Source organism: Amphiura filiformis, chromosome 20 (assembly GCF_039555335.1).
Source record: "Amphiura filiformis chromosome 20, Afil_fr2py, whole genome shotgun sequence".
Classification (NCBI taxonomy): Eukaryota; Metazoa; Echinodermata; class Ophiuroidea; order Amphilepidida; family Amphiuridae; genus Amphiura; species Amphiura filiformis.
Window position 1 is genome coordinate 15656997 of NC_092647.1, and position 23813 is coordinate 15680809.

Consider the following 23813-nt stretch of genomic DNA (forward strand, 5'->3'; position numbering starts at 1 on the left):
TCATGAGAGGTAAGTATTGTGCGCTTGTGTATCTCCCTCTCACTTCTGAGTGGGAGGAAAGCACTGAGCACCCTCTACTTACCTCCCACGATCTCCTTGATACGCGCAAGGTACCCTCTGAGGACCATGACTGGACACGTCGGTTTCATCGTATATACCCGCAATGAGAACCAGATCAGGGAGGCATATCGGGTAAGGAGTAAAGGACAGGCATGGTCTGGTTCTTGTTCAGGAACCCAGCCCGAGGAAGGATAAAGACTACCCCGGTGGTGAAGCGTAGGTGGTGCTCGTCTATAGACAGAGCATGTACATAACTGGACAACGTCAACCGCAGGCCACTGTCATCAAGAACACAGTCTTGAGTGTTAAGTCCTGCAGCGAGAGGTCCTCCGTGGGTTCGAAGGCCTTAGGTAGATACTGCAACACCAACAGGAGGTCCCATTCCGGAACCAGGGAGCGAAGGTCTTTCAGCCACCATGCTCTTAATGAGGTCGGAAAGTGCTGGACTCGATAAGACCGTCATAGACCCCCCTCCCAAAAAAAAAAGCCATGATGAACCGCCACAATGGCAGTCCTGTAGGCTGAAGCGGTACAGTTCCCGTGGTAAGGAAATATGTGACTTGTAGAATCGGCAAAGTCGCGAATCGTAATTCTGTCCAGTTGACTGTTGCCTTGTCTTTCAGCAAGAGCAGCAACCGAATATTAATGGCCCGCTGTCGGGACGAACTGGCGGAAATACGCCAAACAGTCAGGTGGAGGTTGTTGATCACCTCCATCTGTACCTGGTGCCGGTGGCGTGGCGGAACTGTGAGAAGATCTACGCGGCATAGACGACTGTCTGGTTTTCCCACGAGAAGGTCCAAGAGGCGGGAGAACCACCACTGCTTGGGCAAGAGGGGAGCGGCGAAAAGGAGTAATCAGTTTCGAGAATTGGCTACCTTCAGCATAATCAGAAGGATCATGGCAATGGGAGGGAAGGCATAACCGGATATGCCCTCCCAACTCTCCTGCATGGCGTCCCTGCCTACAACCATTAATCCCGGGTGAAGTAAGTCAAAAGCTGATGGTTCTGATGGGACGATCTAACCTCTGAAAGATGGACCGACATATGCATACTGCTGAGTGAGGTGCCACTCTATTAGACAAGAGAGAGGATGACTGACCCCCCCCGACAAGGAATCGGCGAGTCAATCCTGGCCAGAAGCTCCGTACCACCTCCACTGACACCACAGAAGGAGGGACACTGTCACCCTGCAAATGTTGGTAGCTGGGACTTTTGGTGCCCCCTCCTTGTTGATGTAAAAACAGAAACGGTCATGCTGTCACACTGAGTTGATTTATCCACCAGGAGAGGCAGGAGTGGAGCTGCCGAGACACCGCAATTATGAGGCTCTGAGGATGCCGCCACGCTTGGAAATGCCCGAGGAAGTATAGCTGTATCTCCTTCGTACGCAAGTGGCAACGCCGAACGCTGGTCACCAGCCCTAATAGGCAAAGCCACACCCGAGCTTGAATCGATGCCGCCTGCCTGATAATCAGAGCGCAGAAACAAACATCAGCGATCCTCAAGCCTATGGGAGAGACCCGGACCCTGGCGAAGTCTATCGTTGCCCCCAGAATTATTAAAGTGGAACAGTAAAAAATAAGTTACAGTCATGTTGCAGTCATACTGACAATTAAATCACCTGTTCGAATTACCCCTGATGTATAGGTCTTTACAATCGACCCTGTAGCTCTTTGTGGGATAAATTTTTGACGATGCTGTATTGAATGTTATATTAGAACCGCCTATCCAATTACCATTCAAATATTTACTCTAAAGTAGCCGATGTACATAATATGTGGATTATAACTTACGAGCGTATATGTATTATTTACTGATTCAGCTTCTATGGGGAAAAGTTGATTGCCCTGTCTGTATTCACAACCCATAATGAACGTATTTGGCGGCCATTTTGAAATTTATAACAAAAATTACGCAGCAAATAAATATTTATGAAACGGTTAGGGCATAAGAGCATTTGTAGGTCAAAATGTCACCCAATTCCCACATGGACACTCATATATATTGAAATCACAAATGTCTATTATTTTACGACAATTTGGCTGCCATTTTGAAAAAGTCAATTTTATACATCTTTTGCAGAGGTTGATTTTGGTAGACTTTGAGTATGTTAAAATAGGGACTTAAGAGCAACATTTTCTGAAAATAGAATTCATGTTGCAATTATTTTGACCTTTGGAGATTTTGGGGCTGATTTTTACTGGCCTACATGTGGAGGGAGCGTGACCAAACTAGTTTTGTAGGAGCTTGTAGGAGACTACGGTTTGCGATCGTGGCCGACATAAAATCATAATCTAAAAAATTATGATTTTATGTCGGACCAACAGAAAATCATCCCGTTTTACTACAAATAGGGCGAATTTGACAGTTTGCTCATAGATTTAAGTTAGAACATGTGTAAGTATTACAAATATGCCAAAAAAATCGGGTTTGAAAAAAATAAAGGTACATTCTGAAAAAGATCGTACGTTAAGGCTTCAAGTCCTACACCGTAATCGCTGATCAAAGGGGCCCGTGCGTTCACTTTGCCCCGGGCCCGTAATGGCTCTCGGCGGCACTGCCTAGTGCACACAAGAATACTTTTTGGTTATACAAATAGAGAGCTTCCGCCTCTGTAAATCCCTACAAGAACTAAGGGTACTCTTTATTAACAGTGCAAAAGAAACAAATTTCTATTGTTTAGCTTCCGCCTCTGTAAATCCCTACAAGAACTAAGGGTACTCTTTATTAACAGTGCAAAAGAAACAAATTTCTATTGTTTCTATCATGTCTATTGTTGACCCCAATTTTTTTTCACCAAAGCCTTTCATTGATCAACAACAACAGTGCCGGATTACTACCCCTTACACGTGGGTTGTCAAGAGTAGGATCTACCACTATATCCATTATTATTACAAAACTTGCAACGTGTAATATCGCTCGACACACCGGGTCGACACACAGGTTCAGTGTTTATATTCGACACCTTTGGATATAGCTAATCTACAGCCAAAGAGCAAGAGCAAAGTGCATTTTTTTAAATATCAAATTAAGGGATCCAAAATGAGCGTTTATTGCGTTTCGACAGTAATTTTTGTGGGACATGAGAGCACCTCAGACCTATCGAATTGCATTCTGAATACGAAGCATGTCTTTCTGATATCAAATAATTTTCATTTTTAAAAATCACAATATAATACAAATTTTATGACAAAGTATAAAAATTTGATATTTTTCAAATTTTTGATATATAACAGTCCTCGAAGTAAATTTTATAAATCTAATGATATATTCTTAAAGTGTATGTAGCAGGGAGGAAAAGCCGACGGTCAATTGAAAATTTTGACCTTTCATAATGAAGATATGGATTTTTTCCCAAAAAGACCTAATTTTATTTTGGTGTTTTGGGAAAAAAAATCCATATCTTTAATACGAAAGGTCAAAATTTTCAATTTTTCATCCACCTACATACACTTTAAGTATAAATCATCAGATTTATAAAGTTTACTTCAAGTACTGTTAAATATCAAAAATATCAATTTTAATGATTTGCCATAAAATGTGTATTAAATTGCGAATTTCAAAAATCAAAATTATTTGATATCGGAATGACATTCTTCATATTCAGAATGCAATTCGATATGTCTGATGTGCTCTAATGTCCCAAAATAAATACTGTCCAAACGTTCATACCCCAGCCCTTAAATCACTGATAAATAAATAATTCGCAAATCTTAATTCACAATCATGACACATGCATCCAAACATTCATTTTCCCGTATAAAAAAGTGGAAAACAAGATTCGCTCTCCCGTTCTGTCGCATGCAGGGACTTTTTGATCTTACCCGATCATAGTTTCCCATTTCTGTTACGGACAAGGATTTGTTGAGTCTTGTAGGATATTATATACAGGAGGAAAGGAGGAGGAGGTATCCTGGTTTCACAGTATACTAACATCATCGCCAACATGAAGCTTTGGCAGTTGGCGGTGTTAGTTGTTGTATTACCAACGGGTAAGTTTTTAGATAAAATATCGTAAAATCTTAGTGCTATACCTCATCTTAACAAACATAGGCGTAGATCCCGGGGGATGGGGGATTTACCCCAAACCACCACCAATATTTTGCCAGGGGGATGGTCCATACAATCATCCCCCCAATGTTGACGCCTGATAATGGGTTTCTGACCAAATTAACCTCATATTTGCCCATTTTAGCCCCAAAAGTGCAAATTTTCGCGCGCTTCGCGCGCATTTAATCTACTTTTACACCATATTTCATCAGTTAAGCTTCAAAATAGCAAAAAATTTCGCGCGCTTCGCGCTCATTTATATCATAAACTAATTCTGTCGCCAAAGGGTGCTGGATTGACTATACTTCAAGAATTTTTTTCCAACTTCATCCCCCCCAATGTCAAAAAGAAATCTACGCCACTGTTAACAAAACATACAAGTTTGGATTTCGTCTTTGTTTATATAAATTAGCCAAAATTTTAGTATTGATGTCTTTAATAATTACAGCTACCCCATCCCACCCCATGCCCAATTACTGGATGGATTCAATCTTTCCATCCCCTGCACTGCATGGTGATATATTGTATCCAAGAGTATGTGAACACTTACAACAAAGGCCATCTTAAAGACACTAAAACTAAATTACAAAATAAAGTAGTTGATAGGTAGAGAACTTTGTTCTGCTTAATTCTAAGTAATTTGAATAAAAAGAGCTTTTCAAAATAGGAAATATCTACATTTGTCACTTTTGAAAGTCGACCATTTGTCATTCAAGTGAGTAAAAGTGTGCAGAACATCTAACCACTTTATTTTGCAATTTAGAATTAGAGTCTTTAAGATATGATGTTTGTGTTAGGTCTTCGGATACTTCTTGGGCGCAGTATATATGAGATCTCTTTTATGAAAAGAAGTGACGATATTGATAGAGTAGTAAGCAAGCCATTTTGTCACGATTTATAACAACTTGCTTATTTCAAAACAACTGATTATTATATCAGTATTAGCCTATATTTTATACAAATCCCATTCACACCCCTTCAACGATAACAGTGTACCACGATGTTCCACGATGTTCCACTGCACTGAGGTCTATCAGTTTGCGATCAAAGTCTGTCTTCGTAATCATGATAATAGATCAATAATAATTATCAAGTCAACAGTAAGATCATTATTTCTTGTGTTTGTGTAAAAGTTCGAGCGCACACGTACGAATATGCTGAAAAGAGGGCTAAAGTTGGGACTTTTCATGCTTTTAGCATGTTCTGTCTACCTTCACCCTGGACTTGTGTTGACAAAATATACAGTTCCGTGCCCGGAATTAAAAAAAAAAAAGGTAAAGTAAAGGAGACGATCCTGTATAAACAGTGATCGGAGTGCCCATCTCTCTTTCATTGGCGATTGGGCCAGACTCCTCCGTGTAATGTTGCTATAGGGGGATCACTACACCTCCTCCACAGCGAGTCTGTTACCTTCCCAGCATTTAAGAATGCCGGTACCCATTTATACACCTGGGTAGAGAGGAGTAATCGAGATAAAGTGCCTTACTCAAGGGCACAACACGATGGCGTCGCCGGAGCTCGAACCCGCAACCTTTCGATTATGAGTCAAGGACCCATTCCGCTCGGCCACCGTGCCCCTCAAAGCAGGAATTAGCAGCTTTAATCAAATTAACTCTTACTTAAAATATTTCCAGTGATGGGAACAGCCCGCGTTTTCAATTTTAAAACTTATTATACTACTCAAAATCGGCAATCGACAATTACTCGGCAATGGGAAATAAATTTGTCGATATTTCCCGACGATTCGTCGTATTAATTTAAATACAACAGCGCTGAACATTTTCCAAGAACACGTCTTGAATATCAATCTATGGTGTCTGGAACCATCAAACTTGCAAACTTATTTTTATCGGATAAGAGAAAGTCCCGCGTTTTGTTTTTGTTTTGTTTTTTATTTAAAATTTGACAATTATTGAGCAAAAAGTAGTCCAATTCCACGAGTGCCCACTCGAGTAGTCAATAGCGACAACACCAATTACACTATATCTGTGCATCCTGAGTGTACGTGCATGCGTGAAGAAGAGTCAATTATTATATAGAGAGCTTTCGACTTTCAAACGTACAAATCAATCGCCCGCGCATCAATTCAAAATCCCGTCACATGACATTGATTTTGAATAGATGCTCTCTAATAGACGGATTCTATGTAATTGATAACCGCCTAGACCGATTGGGACAGGGCTCGAACCCGGAACCTCAGTGATGCAAGCTCACCGCAGAACAGCTATATGTACTATCCCGCCCTGTGCCCCGTGCCCACCCACCCCCTGTGCCGCATGATATTAAAAGGGTCGCCATTCTTACATGTGTATTGCTGTTCTTTTTTTCTCACAGTATTCTGTCAAAAATGTCGGAATGGTTGGATGCAATACAATTACCAGTGTTTCCAGTTGTTTTCAAATAAACTGAATTGGTATGAAGCCCGGATGGCTTGTCAAGGTCTCGGAGGTGACCTAGCAGCATTAAAAACTACAGATGTTAATGTAAGTAAAGGGATACTAGAGCAATCATTTCGCATTTTGCACAGGAGTAATTATGATTCTAGCATCCTCTTGTATGATATCCACGCAAAAAGTTTATTCACAGAATTTCAGTTGATTCTGATTTTGCATTTGCGAGTTTAGTCATGATTACATCACTGCATAGACCACTGTGCTGTAATTTCGTTCTGCTTAGGGCTCGGATAGCGAAATTTCAACATTTTTTTTCTTGCCAAAATTATGAAACAACAGTCTTGTCAGGTTTTCTGGTCATTTTAAGACCAAATAATAGATAAAATGAGAGAAAACACACTTTCTACCTTGGCCGCTTAACTGTGGAGCTCTATGTGTAGAATTTTTTGTATAAAGACATTAATTCAAAATTGTTTCGTTTTCCTACAATACAAACACAATGAATTTGGTTGATTCCAATCAGGTGTAAACTTCGGGTCCCGTCAGTCCGAAACACCGTCAATCCGAACCACCGTCAGTCCGAAAATCTAATTGAAGTTAGGGTTAGGATTGGGGTTAGGCGTAGGGTTAGGGCTTGGGTTAGCTCTAGGGTTAGGGTTAGGGTTAGGGTTGACGTCTTTTTCAATTAGATTTTCGGACTTACGGGGTGTACCCGTAAGCTTGGACTTACATAAATATTAGAAATATGCCATAAAAGATCAGGTTTGAAAGAAATAGCCAAATTCATTTGAGGGCTCGGATTGCGACGTTTGCGCAGTATTTTGTGGGACCTGAGAGCGCATTCTGAATACGTGGAATATCGTTCTGATATCAAATAATTTTGATTTTTTTAAAATTCTTGATATAATACAAATTCTATGACGGTCCCTGGTTTAAGTATTTCCGGTGTTAGAGATGCTATGCACTTTTTGCTGCTTGCCTGAACACCTTTTAATTAGTCAAAATATTCACTTTCAGCTTCCCAAATTTACACACCATTTCAGGCTTTTTTCACAGGCTTTTTGGTTAGCCCTAAGCAGCCAAGTGGCATCTCTGCGGTATATGGTATTCCCCGGTATTTTCCGCCCAAGCAGGCAGGTAAAGGAATTTACTAGCAGTTTGCAGTATGGCTAACCCTTAATTATATCGACCTGTTTTCCTATCAGATTATTTAAATAATATAAACCCCAAATGTTACACAAAATAATTTAAATCAAAAGCTCAGGTGGAATCACAACTGATAATGTATTCTTTCAACATTTTAAAGTAAAGATTGATTACAGGAGATTATTACCAAAATCAACACTGTTGCTGATTTGTGTAAGCTCAAAGACTTGAAGTAAACAATGTATAATGGATTAAGTTTCAAATAATGTTTTTCGTCTATTAAAAACACACACCATTCAAGAATCTAAGAATTTTTATCTGTCATAAAAAACGCACGCGTTTACGCCCAAACGACCTAAGCTAATCGTAGATACATCCTTTGCGCTCATTTTGGTGGTAACATTTTTACCCCAGCACTTTACCCGGGGTAGGACCGGCCATCAAAGATGACCATAGAGGGGCGGAGGTGGTGAGGCTCCAATGATTTTCATTACGCTCTTGTGAAATTAACTCAAGAGCTACTTACTTTTTACTTGTTAGTTAGGTGAAAATAGCCATGTCCCTTTAAATTAAGCAGAAAATTTGGTGAAAATCGTATTTTTGAAGAATTTTTGCTGAAACTCAATGTTGCCTATACTTTTGTACATAGTGAAACGGTATTGGTAAATCAAGTCAACACATAATATTATGTTTAGGTAATCCCCATTTCATTTTCCTACCCAAATCCCGTAGTACTCCTTTAAAATTCATTTCTGCATTACGTCATTTAATGGGCGTTTCTGCGCATGCTCGATTCAATTATTACCCAATCAATTAACCGTCAGCCAATCAGCGCGCCGTACGTGCTAGCTGGCTGGGTTCCCGCATGTCATTCTCGTCCTTACTGCAGGTAATTATACACAGGTTTTCTTAGTCGTAATTTTAATTTCATTATTTTTAGAGTATTAAAATTGTTTCGGAATTAAATCTTTCCAAATTACGTTTGGATATTGTGCATAGAACGCATAGAGGTGTTTTTGAGATCGTGAGATTAATTTTAAAATGTGTTTTGGACGATTTTCATCATACGTAAGTTGAGTGGGGCGGTCTTGTTGTTTCACACGTGTATACGGTATACAGTACGCATCCATGCAAATTTCTTGTCGTTTATGTGTTCAAATGCACCTCCAAAATCATGATTTCTCATTATAGTATTTTATAATCGTACAGCTCAACTGATCATACTTTTCCTACATTCGACCTTGCATGATTTTTGAGTTGACACAGTCATGAAAATAACTATAGATACTTGACAGACTATTAGTAGCCCAGTTCTGAACCTTTTCATTGATCATTCATAACAATAGGTATATAATATAATATATCCGTAACCTTGATATTATAGTACATCTCGAGGAAAAAGTGCAATGGACATGTTTTCATTTTATGTTTCAAATATCCCGCGCATGAAAATTGAGTATTTAACTCAAAATAGAAAATGGAACAATTTATTGGAAATCTGTTTTAACAGATTTTGTTGACATCTTTTTCTGCACTGTATTATACCTAAATTAAGAAATTTGATAAATATTCAAAGAAAATATAGGTCATCCAAAAAATGTTGATTTTACACATTTTGGGGCAAAAAAGGAAAAATAAGCAAAAATATCAAAATCTGTTTTGACAGCTTCATTCATCAGGTCATAACAAACGGCCTACATGCTTAATTTCTAATAAAATATTGAAATTGTGAAAAATATAGGTATTTATTGATTTTCATGTTTTTTCTTGCAAATATGCTAATAATATGCAAATTATGAAATTGCAAAATAAAGTTTCTACATAGCATACATCTTTCAAGTGTGATGTTCAAAATGACAGACATCAAAAAGCGATTCGATGAAATGTAAAGGTGTAGTAACAATTTTGGCATGGACTGTCTGGTTAGGAAAAGTACGGTAAGTTGAGCTGTAGGTCCTAAACAAGGCAGCATACCTTTTCCCTTATTATGGTGTGCAATTCAGCTTTCTAGGTAAAGTGGAGAGTGAGAAAGAGCTGGATTAATTTGGTGTTGTGAATTATTTTATTTGTGTAATTAAATATGGTTACTGTGTGCTTGCTTACGCGGCGACATGGATTACGTGCAGGTTTATGTCTTCGATGTCAAATGTGCGTACAGGTGCATTACTGGGAGTGCATATACAATGTACATGTGCTAATTGCGTCAATACGGGGGGTCCCTAAAAGACATACCAAAGGATTACGGAGTAAAGAGGTAACATCGTGTGGGACGATGTTATGCCTAAAGGACATACCAAAGGATTGCGGAGTAAAGGGGTAACATCACGCTGAGGGGCGGTGTTATGCCTAAAAGACATACCAAAGGATTGCGGAGTAAAGGGGTAAAATGTTATGCCTAAAGGACATACCAAAGGATTGCGGAGTATAGGGGTAACCTCCCGCTGAGGGGCGGTGTTATGCCTAAAAGACATACCAAAGGATTGCGGAGTAAAGGGGTAAAATGTTATGCCTAAAGGACATACCAAAGGATTGCGGAGTAAAGGGGCAACATCACGCTGAGGGGCGGTGTTATGCCTAAAAGACATACCAAAGGATTGCGGAGTAAAGTGGCAACATCGTGTGGGACGATGTTATGCCTAAAGGACATACCAAAGGATTGTGGAGTAAAGGGGTAACATCACGCTGAGGGGCGGTGTTATGCCTAAAAGACATACCAAAGGATTGCGGAGTAAAGGGGTAAAATGTTATGCCTAAAGGACATACCAAAGGATTGCGGAGTAAAGGGGCAACATCACGCTGAGGGGCGGTGTTATGCCTAAAAGACATACCAAAGGATTGCGGAGTAAAGTGGCAACATCGCGTGAGGCGATATTATGCCTAAAGGACATACCAAAGGATTGCGGAGTAAAGGGGTAACATCACGCTGAGGGGCGGTGTTATGCCTTAAAGACATACCAAAGGATTAAGAGCACAGAAATAAATCAAATGCTGGAACTTACGTTTCGTTAACACGACGTTTCGTCCGAAACCATCGGACATCATCAGGTGACTGAGGTCGATTGGTCACGTGATCAGTCACCTGATGATGTCCGATGGTTTCGGACGAAACGTCGTGTTAACGAAACGTAAGTTCAATATTTTATTTATTTCTGTACTCTGATTTACCAACTGGATGATTAATCTACACCAAGATATACCAAAGGATTGCGGAGTAAAGGGTAACATCGCGTGGGGCGATGTTATGCCTAAAAGACATACCAAAAGATTGCGGAGGAAAGGGGTAACATCACGCTGAGGGGCGGTGTTATGCCTAAAAGACATACCAGGAAAGTTGAAAAAGAAGGAGGGAGAACGGAATTATATCCTTGAGATAATCCTGGTAATCCTGTCGCACCTATTCATAGTCCTTTATTCTCAAGTAGTTACACATCTACTTGAAAGTAGCCTTTGATGTGATGTGTGTTGCCGACTACGGTTGATTAATTTTCACTCCAGAATTGAAACCATATCCAATGTTTATATAGCATGTATAGAGAATCCCTTGAAAGTATGACACGTGTGTGTTAAGTACCTGATGTTGCTCTGAAGGGATGCCACACGTGGATACTATAAGAAAGAAATGTAGTTTTGTAAAGATTCCAAAAAAATCCGCCAATTTTGGAACATATATTAATTATTTAGGAGTGTTTTAGGATTTTGTTAGAAAAGGGATGATTTTTGATCATCTATATTTTATTGTTTTATGTATTTTCCTGTCATTTCCTGCAAACCTAATAAAGATATTTTGATAATTGAAAATAGGCTGTATCATAAATAGTAGAGGTTGAAAGCGTAACCAAGCGTGCAAAATTGTTATTTGCCATGGAACTTCGGTCATATTTTATTTGAAATAAACTGGATGTTAGGATCTGCATGCATAGTATGCATAGTATTAGGGATGACTAATGAACCATCAACTTGATTAGAACACTCCCATAGACATGCAGGGAGCTCAACTGTGCACTGCTTGCACAGACATTTCTAAATTGAGCTCATTCTTTTATTTTTCATATTTTTCTGTAAAAATTGGAGATGTTAATGCCAATTATGTTTTGTAACTATCCTGCAAATTACAGCATCATAACTTATTTGGTTTTTCTGTAAGTGTGAGTCAAAATTGGTCCATCGCCACAGTGCGCTTAATTGCCAGTGGCCCAGTGCAGCACTGCTCAGAATGGCACAAAATATTCAGATGAATAAGATCAGGTGAACACCTTGACCTACTGAGCTGTAATTTGGCAGAGTTGTTGTTATTACCTCTATCATACCCTCTATAAAAAGGAAAAAAACGGACAAGTAGATCTCGAGTTAAAATTAAATCACCAGCTTCCCTTTGGAATTTCCAAACACCTTTCGAATCATGTTAAATAGACACCTTTCTGAACATAAATGTGAAGTTTCATGCTCATTTGTTGTATTATTCACCTGATCTCAACCCTAAACATTTTCTTATATTTATACCATCTGCACTGACTTGCTGCTATACACGCACAGGAGCTGTACTTTTAAAATACGCGCCTAATCAATAATGAGTCTTTCACTCCATTGTTAAAGTACCGTGCTCCCTGCAGCATATGGAATGACCAGGCCCTGGAGTGTGATGGTTTTGTAGCACATGACAGTATTCATTCAAGCCTATCAAGGTCAGTTATTAGCCACTTGCTGAATGGCTGGGCATTATCAGCTATCAAAGAGATACCTTATGCTGCTGCCAATCACAATAGAGGTTAATCATTTTGTTAAAACCCCAGAAGTGATATCAGGACAAAGCTGTGCATGTTGGTACTTGATTGTTTGGATTCATATGTTGAAAATCCCTTGTAGTACATTAGTATTTTTCTTATGTGTAGTGTATATTGATGTGGGAAAAAAGTTCACCTGGACTTTTGATTATGTGCCACTTTGGCCATTATGGATGATTTTTGGCAAATGTTTGCTAAAAGCATGATTTCAGTGCCTCGGTTTGAAGAAATACTTCATGCTATTGACTAGTAAAGTGCCATTTCATAAGAAACCCATTTGATACTTTCACAATATGCTTGTTTCATGTTTGCATATATATTAAATAAAGAAATATAAAAAGGTAAATATATGCTTATACCAATTTTGCTATATTTAGACTTTGTCAATTTATTTCGTTCCAATGACCGGTCAGAATGGGAAACTTTGAAAATTCATAATTCGAAAAGTTTTTGACCGATTTTGACCATTTAACCACCAAAATACTTCTGTTGATGAGTTCTTTCCAGAAAACAATCTTTTGTAGCAAAAGGGTCAACATGAAATTATGATGGTCATCCCTAATAGTATTGATGGTATACAGACACTGACCTTTCCCTAAAACTAGTAAGCAGCAACTTGTGTATCACACCCGTCATGGGTTCGAACCCTTTTGTTGTATTTTATTGTTAAACCTAAATAGCGTGATTGCTTTTGAATGAGCGGCAACACACATATTTTGTTTGAGGATAGCTGGATCTATCTCCTTTCTTTACATCTTCTCTGGACATACCAAAGGATTGCGGAGTAAAGTGGTAACATCGCGTGGGGCGATGTTATGCCTAAGGCTGAGTTCACATAGAAGTATACGGTATACGGTATTCGCTATACGAAATACGCTCATTCGATCAGGCTGAGTTCATATAGGAGTATACTATGTGAACTCAGCCTGATCAAATGAGCGTATTTCATATAGCGAATAGCGAGTATGTCAGTTTACCCATTTTCTTCGTCTTATCAAATGCTTGTAACTTTACTTCTTGAGGTCACATTGCATTCAATGAGGTGTCATAATGTGCAGAATTAGATAGTGCATCTATTAAAAAATGAATTTACCCACATATGGTTTAGGTTTTTAAAATTAGGACGGTATACGCTGCACTAAAATCGAACATGCACGCAGGTATACGGCCTTTTCGAATAGCTCTTATGTGACCCGGTACTATGAAATTACCTTGCTCGATTTTAGCTATACGCGTGCACCTGCAAAACGTGCATCGTATACCCGAATAGTATACTTCTATGCGATCGTAGCCTTATGTGACCCGGTACTATGAAATTGCCTTGCTCGATTTGAGCTATACGCGTGCACCTGCAAAACGTGCACCGTATACCCGAATAGTATACTTCTATGTGAACGCAGCCTAAAGGACATACCAAAGGATTGCGGAGTAAAGGGGTAAAATTACGCTGAGGGGCGGTGTTATGCCTTAAAGACATACCAAAGGATTAAGAGTACAGAAATAAATCAAATACTGGAACTTACGTTTCGTAAACACGACGTTTCGTCCGAAACCATCGGACATCATCAGGTGACTGATTTAGGTCGATTGGTCACGTGATCAGTCACCTGATGATGGTACTAAACTGAGAGATACCTCAACTAAGTCTGAGGAGTATTGTGGTTTTTGAGAGGATACCATTTTGGTGAGTAAAGCATGGGTAGATCTCACCAGTCAGTGATGGACAATAAACTAGCAGAGTTCCACTATCCACAGAGTAAAGCCCCAGGTTCAGTGATCCGTATCTTCCGCGGGAATGAGGTTGCCGAATTATGCAGACATGCACTTGCACAGAGATTTGGTATGTGCAAGATAATCCAGAAAAATGACATTTAAAATCCACAAAATGGAATGAATTCGAGTTCATACGGTGGAGAAATCATAAACACACAAGGTATGATGAGAAATGAGGCTTAGATTATCATTATCAGCTAGGCAACAAAAAGAAAGCAAAAATGTGGGATGATGCACAAGCTAACTCCGGCACTGCGCACACGCATCAATATACAAAGAAATTAAGCAAAAGTGTTTGTTTATTATTAAACAATGGTTGACTGTAGGATTGGTGTCCCTTTTTGAATTAATGAGTTGTCAAGATATTACATTTGGGACTCTAAGGGTCTTTTTATCTTTTCAGTTTCCGTAAGTCTATTGTTCAGATACGAAAACGCAAGTGATTCAGTAAGTTTACTGTAATCTGACTTCATTGTTACCTTTGAAGTACCAATCAGCTTATTTCAATAGAAGCAGATGCCTATGTCAATAAAAGCGGAAGAGACAACACCGCTGTTTTTAATGGCCTAGCGCCCTCTCGTCTTTGATGCATGCCAATCCGAATGACAAAGTCCACTTTTTTCTGTAAAAACGTTGAAAATAAGCTCTAAAATCACAAAGGTCCGCTTATGAGCATATCGCACCCCAATGCACTCGTGCAGGGCCACAGTGTCGCCCTTCACTTGTATCAATGTCTATCTCCTATTTTGCTTCCTCCTGCCCCCCCCCAATATGATCAGTCTCCCCACTCCCTCCCCGTCCCCCGGTCCCTACTCTCTCCTCTCGAGTTCTTCTCTTTCTAGTCTTTCCGTCTCTCCCTCTCCTCTCTTTCTTCCTCACCCCCTCCCACTCTCGCTTGTTCAGTCTCAACTTAAGTATCTCCCTCCCTCCCTCCCTCCCTCCCCCCCCTCGCGAAATTTATCAGTATGATCCATGACTGAAAATAGGCTCTGCAAAAAAACCATTTAAAATAAACCCGAGTCTTGCATATATAGGCCCAACCAATTATCAGATTAGCTTGCCATGAATAGAATACATTATCTTTGCTCCAATGCAAATTCTTTTGTATTGCATTTCAATATAAAACATGATTACCAAATCACCACTTGTACGCGCCTCATTGGGAGATTTTAGACGCTCGTTTCATCGCCAATATGAAAGACTTTTGCTTATAACTTGGCAACATGGTTAGTATATATTTCAATGCAAGACTTTTTTAAGAGCCACTTACGTCTAGGCGTAAGTACATATACACCAAACACAAGTCAATTGAAGCCGTACAATTTACCGCGAATTTAGGACCGTAAAATTTAGACTCTTCTTTTGTCTAGATTGGCACCCAACCGCACATCTCAAGGTTTTATGTAACAAATCAATATAACTTACCAAAACGAAAACTGAAATTCACGAGCTTCAAATTTTCAGTAACTAACAAAAGGCTAGAATAAAAGATTGGTCATACCTGGGAGACTACCACTTCAGAATAACAATGACTTACAAAAACTATTACGGATACGGAAACAGAAACTGAAAAGATAAAACGACGGTAAATAACATTATACATGGTTTTAGACATACTTTGTACCCAGCGAAAAATATCATAGAACAATAGAACATTAAGTGTTTTAATGTTAGGTGTAAATATAGTCTCGCGGGAGCATCTTATTAGTCTTCTTTAACAGTCTTTTTTAAAAACTTGCTGGTCACGGCTACCGCGTGACTCTAATCCGTCTTTGTGTTATGTTGAATGTAGACAACATGGATCGGATATCAATCACACGCGTGCACGGTGACTGGTGCATTTATAAGCGACATTCAAATGTTTGTTACACAGCCGTGACATTAGTCACGGCTGTGTCTTTTTTCTTACAGGATCTTCTTCTTTCTTTCTTTCTTTCTTTCTGTCGACCATTACATTTGCTCTAGCACTGACATGCTTGCACCGATTTTGACCTAACTTGGTCACAACCAGCACTGACCATGCCCCAACATGTCACATGAAAGTCGTTGGGTCAAAGGTCACGTAGGGGTCACAGAGGTCAAAAACGTGATTTCAACTCAAAATGCTACTTCTCCCACAAATTTTGCAGGACAGTAACGCCACTTGCACACATGCATTGTTATTACCCAGTGTATATGAATCATACACAGATTTGAGGTCAAAGGTCATTAAGGGGTCACTTCCGGTATAAAACCAAATTCCTTCAAAAATTGTTATTAGCTAAGAAAAACATAGGAGAGTGACGGTATTTTCACACATGAATTGTGTCTATCTAATGTATATGTGGTATTTTTTTGTTTGAGGTCAAATGTCATTAAGGGGTCACTTCCGGTATAAAACGAAATAGCTTCAAAATGCTACTTCTCCCACAAATTACGTAGGACGGTGATGCAACTTGCACACATGTATTGCTATTACCCAGTGTCTATGAATCATACACAGATTTGAGGTCAAAGGTCATTAAGGGGTCACTTCCGGTATAAAACCAAATTCCTTCAAAAAATTGTATAAGCTAAGAAAAACATAGGAGAGTGACGGTATGTGCACACATGAATTATGTTTACCTTATGTATATGTGGTATTTTTTTGTTAGAGGTCAAAGGTCATTAAGGGGTCACTTCCAGTATAAAACGAAAAACCTTCAAAAATTGTTTATTTGATAAGAAAAACATAGGACAGTAACAGTATGTTCACACATGAATTGTGGTTACCCAATTCATATGTGGTATTTTTTTATTTGGGGTCAAATGTCATTAAGGGGTCACTTCCGGTCTGAGACGGAAACGTTCAAATACCCCTTCTGCCACAAGTAACATAGCAAAGTGGTGCCACACGTGCACCCATGCATTGACATTAGCCAATGTCTATGGGCGTTTTCATATATTTTGGGGTCAAAGGTCATTAGGGGTCACAACACGGCTATGTTCGTGGGTTAGACCACAGCTAAGTCTAGTTTTGTTTTTAATCTGACAGAATTTCATAGCTCAATATGTGAAACCAACGGGCATCCAGCATTGGATTGGTCTTCATGATATTACCACTGAAGACGTGTGGACCTGGAGTGTGGATGAGGAAGTAATGGACGATGCACAAAAGTAAGTTGTAGGATTTTCAGGAAATGGAATCAGTCTGTGCTCCAATCTCTTATAAAAACTCTCACATAGTATGTGATGCGATCAAGCAAAATCAGTCGGAACTCGGCAATCCTAGTTTTGAGATATGGGCGAAATAATATGTGTAGGGGTAGAAAATCAAAATTGATTTTTTTTGGTTGCAAAAATGAAAGAGAAAACATTTTTCTTTCACATGAACATAATTTTGATGAAATTCCAAAGGGAAAATGGGATTTTTGACCCCATACAACTTCGATGATTGTCAAAATCGTGAAATTATTCCAAAAAGAAGCTCGGATTTAGCGTTTTATTATGCCAAATTTCATAGCCATATCTTAAACCAAAGGTATAGTTGCTAAGTTGACTATGTATTTACATGTATTTTTAGGTGTGCTAAAAATAACTCAAGTAAAGTACTCTAACTTTAAACTTGATTTTCTCCTTTATTTTTATTTTTTATTATTACTGTACCGGTATTCACATTGTTGTAACTTTGTAACCAAAGGTCGTATTGAAATGGGTTTTTCACTAATGTGGAGCTTTAATACGCTTAATGAAAATATAAGAATCCCAGAATTGACCTGGGCCTATTTTAGACTGATTTTGCTTGATCGCATCACATATGAAATATCCAGAGGGTTCATTTTCCCCACTACCTAGAACTCTCCGCACAGCGTCATCATCCCCATATCTTCGTGTCAAAAATTGCCGGGATAGTACGGCGAATCCTCTCGTTTTTCAATAGCTACGCATGGCGATTTTGTTCGAGATTGGCCGAGTGACTCAGGCTAAGCATACCATTTACACCATACGACTATCATATGAGATACCACCAAGTTTCTATTCTACACATTATTACGATTTGCGCATGCGCTAGTTCCCCATTATAATGTTGCTATTACAAGAAAATTCGATTTGTTTTCATGTAATTATTTTAATACACTAACTTGAAATTAAATACACTAATTAGTGGCCATGGCTGTTTGATGTGGATATATTTTACTGCATTTTATAAGTAACGATTTTTAAATCGTAAAAGAAATTGTGATATATTTTATTTTGAGAATTTACAATTATATAAAGGAACACATTTAGCCCTAAGATCCAGGTGCTTGTATACAATATTCAATCATCATGGTCTATAACACAATGCATATGTAAACTTTATTTATCTGTGTCAATAAGGCCAAAAAAAAGGTTTGTCTCAAAGCTCACGAGAAATTTAAAAACAAATGCGAAATGCGATTTTTTTTTGTTTTGTTTTTTATTCCCGACTTTTTTCATGAGAAAAAGTTTGATTTTCACCGATTTTTATGGAAAAAACTAAAAAAAATTTTTTTTTGTCAAATCTTGCGATTTTGCAAACGCGCGCGCAATCTTTGAGACAAACCTTTTTTTTGGCCTAATAGAGTATTGATTTCAATATAATCAGCAACGGAGTATGGAGCTGTATGGAAAAAATATTTATAACATAGGGTGTTGACACTGTGCTCCGTAGCTCACTTATCATTATGCATAAATGATAAATCTGATTTGTGTTATTTGTTCACAATTATTTTCCTGATCTTTACTCCTTTGTTTGCTTGATACACAAGTGATATGATTTTTGCTCGGGATTTCGCGATCAATAAACTGGTAGACACCTAAATCAGAAATGTTAGGCAGTATGCAGACTCCGACTAATTGACGTATAATATTTGATGTAACATATCTACGTTATTAAATCTAGTCCCATTCTATTTCCAGTAATGTTTAAGTTCTAACGAATGTTTGATGACGTAAAATCGATAATATGTTACGTATAATATCTAGTAGAAATATTAAAGGGGCATTTCGTGATCCACAGCCTCATCCCCCCACTTTTCTCAAAAAAAGTTGAGATTTTTATATCACTGGAAACCTCTGGCTACATGTTTATGTACAAAATATTTCTTGCAGATTAATTCGTTTTGCAAAGATATCGTGAAATTTGAATTTCGTTCTGGTGCACCCAGAACGAAATTACAACGCATTGTCTATGGAGCAGTGTAATACACATAATCATGCATAACTCGCAAACGCAAAATCGGAATCAACTGAAATTTTGGGAATAGGCTTTTTCGTGGATATGTACTGAAAAATATCATCAAAAAGGATGCTAGGATCACGAAATCCTCCTTTAAATAGAAAGATTAAATAACGTAGATATGTTACATCAAATGTTTTACGTCTAATAAGTCTGCATACGGCCTAAGTATAAAGTAAGCCCTTATTATAATTATAATTATACCAAGACAAGTTGCATTCGTTAAGATACATATACTTTGTCATTAATAATATGAACTTTTTATGACCATTTATTGAATACTTTACTTGTGATAAATATCTTAAATAAACTTAAAGATTGCAGGGTTGCCTATAGGCCAAGAGGTGGGTGTCTCATCTCATTTATATTTATCTGTTGTCTTGTCACTCTGTCCTACATTTTTTACTTGAAAATGTTATTGTCTCAAATTGATCAAATTGCTGCAAACACGAAATGTGTGCTGCCTACATGAAACACGAAACTTTTTTAGCCTTATGATAGTCTAAATCTATAGGCCTATCAAATATCTGCATGTTCGTGTGTTTTCATTGATAGTATGTGGGATGCAGGACAACCTGATAATTATGGTAGTGGCGAGGACTGTGCAGAGATGCGAACAAACGGGAAGTGGAATGACATACCTTGTCCTGCCTATGATCGACCATACATTTGTGAAAGTCCAAATGGTAAGAAGCAATGTGCATCAATTTGCAATAAGCCCAATCGGCATTGTAACTTCCGGTTTTTGAGCGCAGTTTTGGGACACTTAGACCTGTGACATATCGGAAAAATTACTGTAATTATTATTAATTTATTTATGATTGTAATAATGGGTAGCTCCTAATGATGTTATCATTAAACATATATAGTTAAATAATTAATTTATATAATAACCATATTTTTTGGTTTGATTTTATTCTTGTACAACATTATATTTTGTACACACAAAACCAAAGAGGGCAAAAAGTAAAAAAAAAAAAATGCAGAAACTGTCCCACAATGCATTGCAAACTTCCAAAGCCAATTTGGCTTATTGCCAGTGCCCTTCCTCAAAAAAAAAAAAAAATAAGTACCATTATGATAAATGAAATGAATTTGTTGTTTTTAACGTGTGATATTTCATCTGACGGAGTAATCGATGCAGTACGACGGCCACTCACTTCCAGTATTTTTACCGGCGTGACCTCTGTTTTCAACAAAATGTTGAAAATAAACCGGCAAATACGATGTTTTGGAAAACACTCAAAAATGGAATACATGAGTCGTCGTCGTCTGATGAAGTTTCTCCACTCATGTCGATCTTGTGCTTTGGTGTAACAACTGTAAATTGACATTTTGGTTAACGAAACAATTCCATCTGTCCACCTGAGTCTCTGTCTTCCTCTGCTTCTCTTCCCCTCAACGTTTCCGAACATTATCACTTTCTCTAGATTGACTCCTTCTCGCCTGGCAACATGTCCAAAATACTGTAACTTCTGTTTCCTCACTGAGTTGATGAGTGAGACTTTCTCTCCTATTTCATGCCGAACACTCTCATTTGTCCTTTTGGCGGTCCATGGGATGCATAGAAGTTTTCTCCAGCACCACATCTCAAATGCTTCAATCCTTCTTTGATCTGCCGCATTGATCACCCACGTTTCACACGCATATGTTGCGATCGGGAAAATCAAAGAGGAGACAAGTCTAATCTTTGTTGACTTGCTGATACTTCTGTCCTTCCATAACTTGTGCATGGTGCATATTGATGTTTTTGCCATTGCTATGCGACGTCTGATCTCAGTAGAGCATCCGCCTTGGTTTGAAATCATGGATCCAAGGAAGTTGAACTGTTTGATGACCTCAATTGCTTGGTTTCCTGCATGAATAGTGGTGTTCTCTTCTTGTTGGTTGATGACCATCACCTTGGTTTTGCTTACATTTAGAAAAAGGCCAAAGTTTTCACTCTCCGTTCTCACTCTTTCAATCAGCTCCTCAAGTTCACAAGCACTGTCTGCTAGTAGGGTAGTGTCGTCCGCATACCGTAAGTTGTTGATGGTTCTGCCTCCGACAGATATTCCAATGCTGCAACTCTCAAGGGCCATTCGCATAATATACTCTGCATATGCATTAAACAGATGAGGAGACAAAATGCATCCTTGTCTCACCCCTTGCTCGATTTTGAACCAGGTACTGTCACCACATGTTGTTCTAACAATTGATTCCTGATCGTCATAGAGTGTCCTAAGCAGTTCTACCACATGTTTTGGGAAGCCCATTGATACTAAGGTGTCCCACAGTTTTTGATGTTGAACAGTATCAAATGCTTTTGAATAGTCGATGAAGCACATGTAGACTGGACGGTTGAATTCAATAGCTTTCTCTGTAATATTTCTGATGTTTGCTATTTGGTCTCTTGTGCCTCTGCCTTCCACAAAACCGGCCTGCTCTGGGGGAATCTCACGTGCTGTTTGATCCTCTCAACCGTGATGTACAGCATGATCTTACTTGCATGGGAGATTACAGAGATGGTCCTGTTGTTTTTGCATTCTCTTGTGTTGCCCTTTTTGGGGAGTGGTAGGAATATTGATCTGGTCCAGTCTATCGGCCAGCTCTTGTCTTTCCATAGAAGATTGCATAATTTGTGCACCACATCCACTCCTTCATCTCCGGTTTCTTTGATCAACTCTGCTGGGATATCATCATATCCTGGTGCTTTACCTGTCCTCATTTTCTTCATTGCCATCACCACTTCTGATCTCAGTATGTCAGGTTCATTTTCATCAACCTCAATTGGTTCTGTTTCACCTCCTAAACCATCTTTACTTGCATACAGCCCTTGACAGTACTGTTGCCACCTCTGTTTGATTTGATCACTCTCAGTTAGAATTTCACCATCTTCATCTTTGATTACATCCAGCTTTGGTGTTTTCTTCCCTGTGATTTCTTTCACTGCTCTAAAGAGATCCCTGGAGTGGTTGGTAGAAGAATGTGATTCAACCTCTTTGCATTTCCTTTCAAGAAAACCTGTTTATCTTGTCTGGTTCTGCGTTGAATTCTCCTGCTTAGGTCTTTATACTGCCTTTTGTCCTTCTCCGTTAGTATGCCTCTTGCTTTCACCTGTCGTCTTTCGTCTGCCATTGTACCCACTTCCTCTGATATCCATGGCGATCGGGTTTTCTTTGGTTTCGGCAAGTTGTTCTGTGCTGCTGTAGAGATTGCCTTCTTGGTTTGTTCCCATAATTCATTAGGTGTCCACTCTTCCTGTTCAAGGAGTATCTGAAAAGAGTTCCTGACTTCCACTCGGTACTGTTCATTAATACGATTAACATCATATCTACGTGGAGGAGTGTCCCGTTTGACTGACTTCAGCTTTGATCGAATTTCAGCAACCAGAAGCTGGTGATCTGAACCACAGTCTGCTCCTGGGTATGTTTTTGCTACCTTCACACTCGACCTCCATCTTCGTTTGATTAAGATGTAATCTAGCTGATTTCTGGTCCTCCCATCTGGAGATATCCAGGTGTAAAGCCGTCTAGGATACTGTTGGAATAGCGTGTTTGTTACGATCAGCTCATTTTCGTTGCAGAAATCAGCTAGTCTTTCCCCTCTCTCATTAGCTTTGCCCAGTCCAAACTTTCCAACGGCATCATTGTTAACCAGGTCATTTCCAACTTTGGCATTGAAATCCCCATGATGATGGTAATATCTCTATTAGGAATTTTGTTGATGGTTTCTTGGAGTTCATGGAAGAAGGAATCAATTGTCTCATCATCTGCTGTTGAGGTTGGAGCATATGCCTGAACTACTGAGATGTTGACAGGTCTTGCTTGGAGACGGATGGTTATCAGTCTGTCACTGATGGGATTGTAGCCGAGGACACATTTTGCTGTTTCTCTTGATAGAATGAAACCTACTCCATTCCTCTTTAATCTATCTGAGCCAGCAGAATAATATACAGTATGTCCATCATCAAGAGAGAAATGACCTTTGCCAGTCCACCTGACTTCTGCTAATCCACAGATCGGAATATTACATCTCCCCATTTCTCTTTCTATAATGTGCAGTTTGCTATCATCTGTCATACTTCTCACATTCCATGTGCCAAAACGATTGTTATGCCTTAAGTTTAAGATTTTGTCCTTTGTTCCAGCCCTTTCATCAGCCTGTGAAGCGTCATTACAGGACCTTCCAAAGGTACACGTTTGTTGCCCGAGTCATTTCTAGCTTAATTTATGTACTGAGGCCATAGATAAGATATGAAACATGAGTATAAAGCAAACAGTAATGTGTAAAAGTTGAATTATTGCGGCAAAAATGAATGTTTATTGTGCGCATGCCAAAGTGGCCTAAAAATAAGAAAAAATGTATGTCACGATCGCCAAAATGGTTATACCGTATCTATACAACTG

At 38.9% G+C, this 23813-nt stretch overlaps 1 protein-coding gene across 1 annotated transcript; it reads right to left on the reverse strand.

The window, feature by feature from the left end:
• Window positions 1-21805: 21805 nt before the first annotated feature.
• On the reverse strand, window positions 21806-23486 carry LOC140142144 (uncharacterized). The gene is made up of 3 exons (XM_072164110.1): window positions 23039-23486; window positions 22481-22910; window positions 21806-22370 (listed from the first exon to the last, which is right to left on the reverse strand). Exons 1-3 carry the CDS (start codon window positions 23484-23486, stop codon window positions 21806-21808), a joined length of 1443 nt encoding a protein of 480 aa, XP_072020211.1.
• Window positions 23487-23813: the final 327 nt, after the last annotated feature.

Excerpts from the sequence above, each read along its gene's own strand:
- LOC140142144 (XM_072164110.1), bottom strand. The coding sequence starts at position 23,486 with ATGACAGATGATAGCAAACTGCACATTATAGAAAGAGAAATGGGGAGA. Across the intron at positions 22,911-23,038 it reads AACAATGATGCCGTTGGAAA|ATGGGAGGACCAGAAATCAG; the intron begins GTTTGGACTGGG and ends GGATATCTCCAG. Across the intron at positions 22,371-22,480 it reads ACGGAGAAGGACAAAAGGCA|GGATCTCTTTAGAGCAGTGA; the intron begins GTATAAAGACCT and ends CAACCACTCCAG.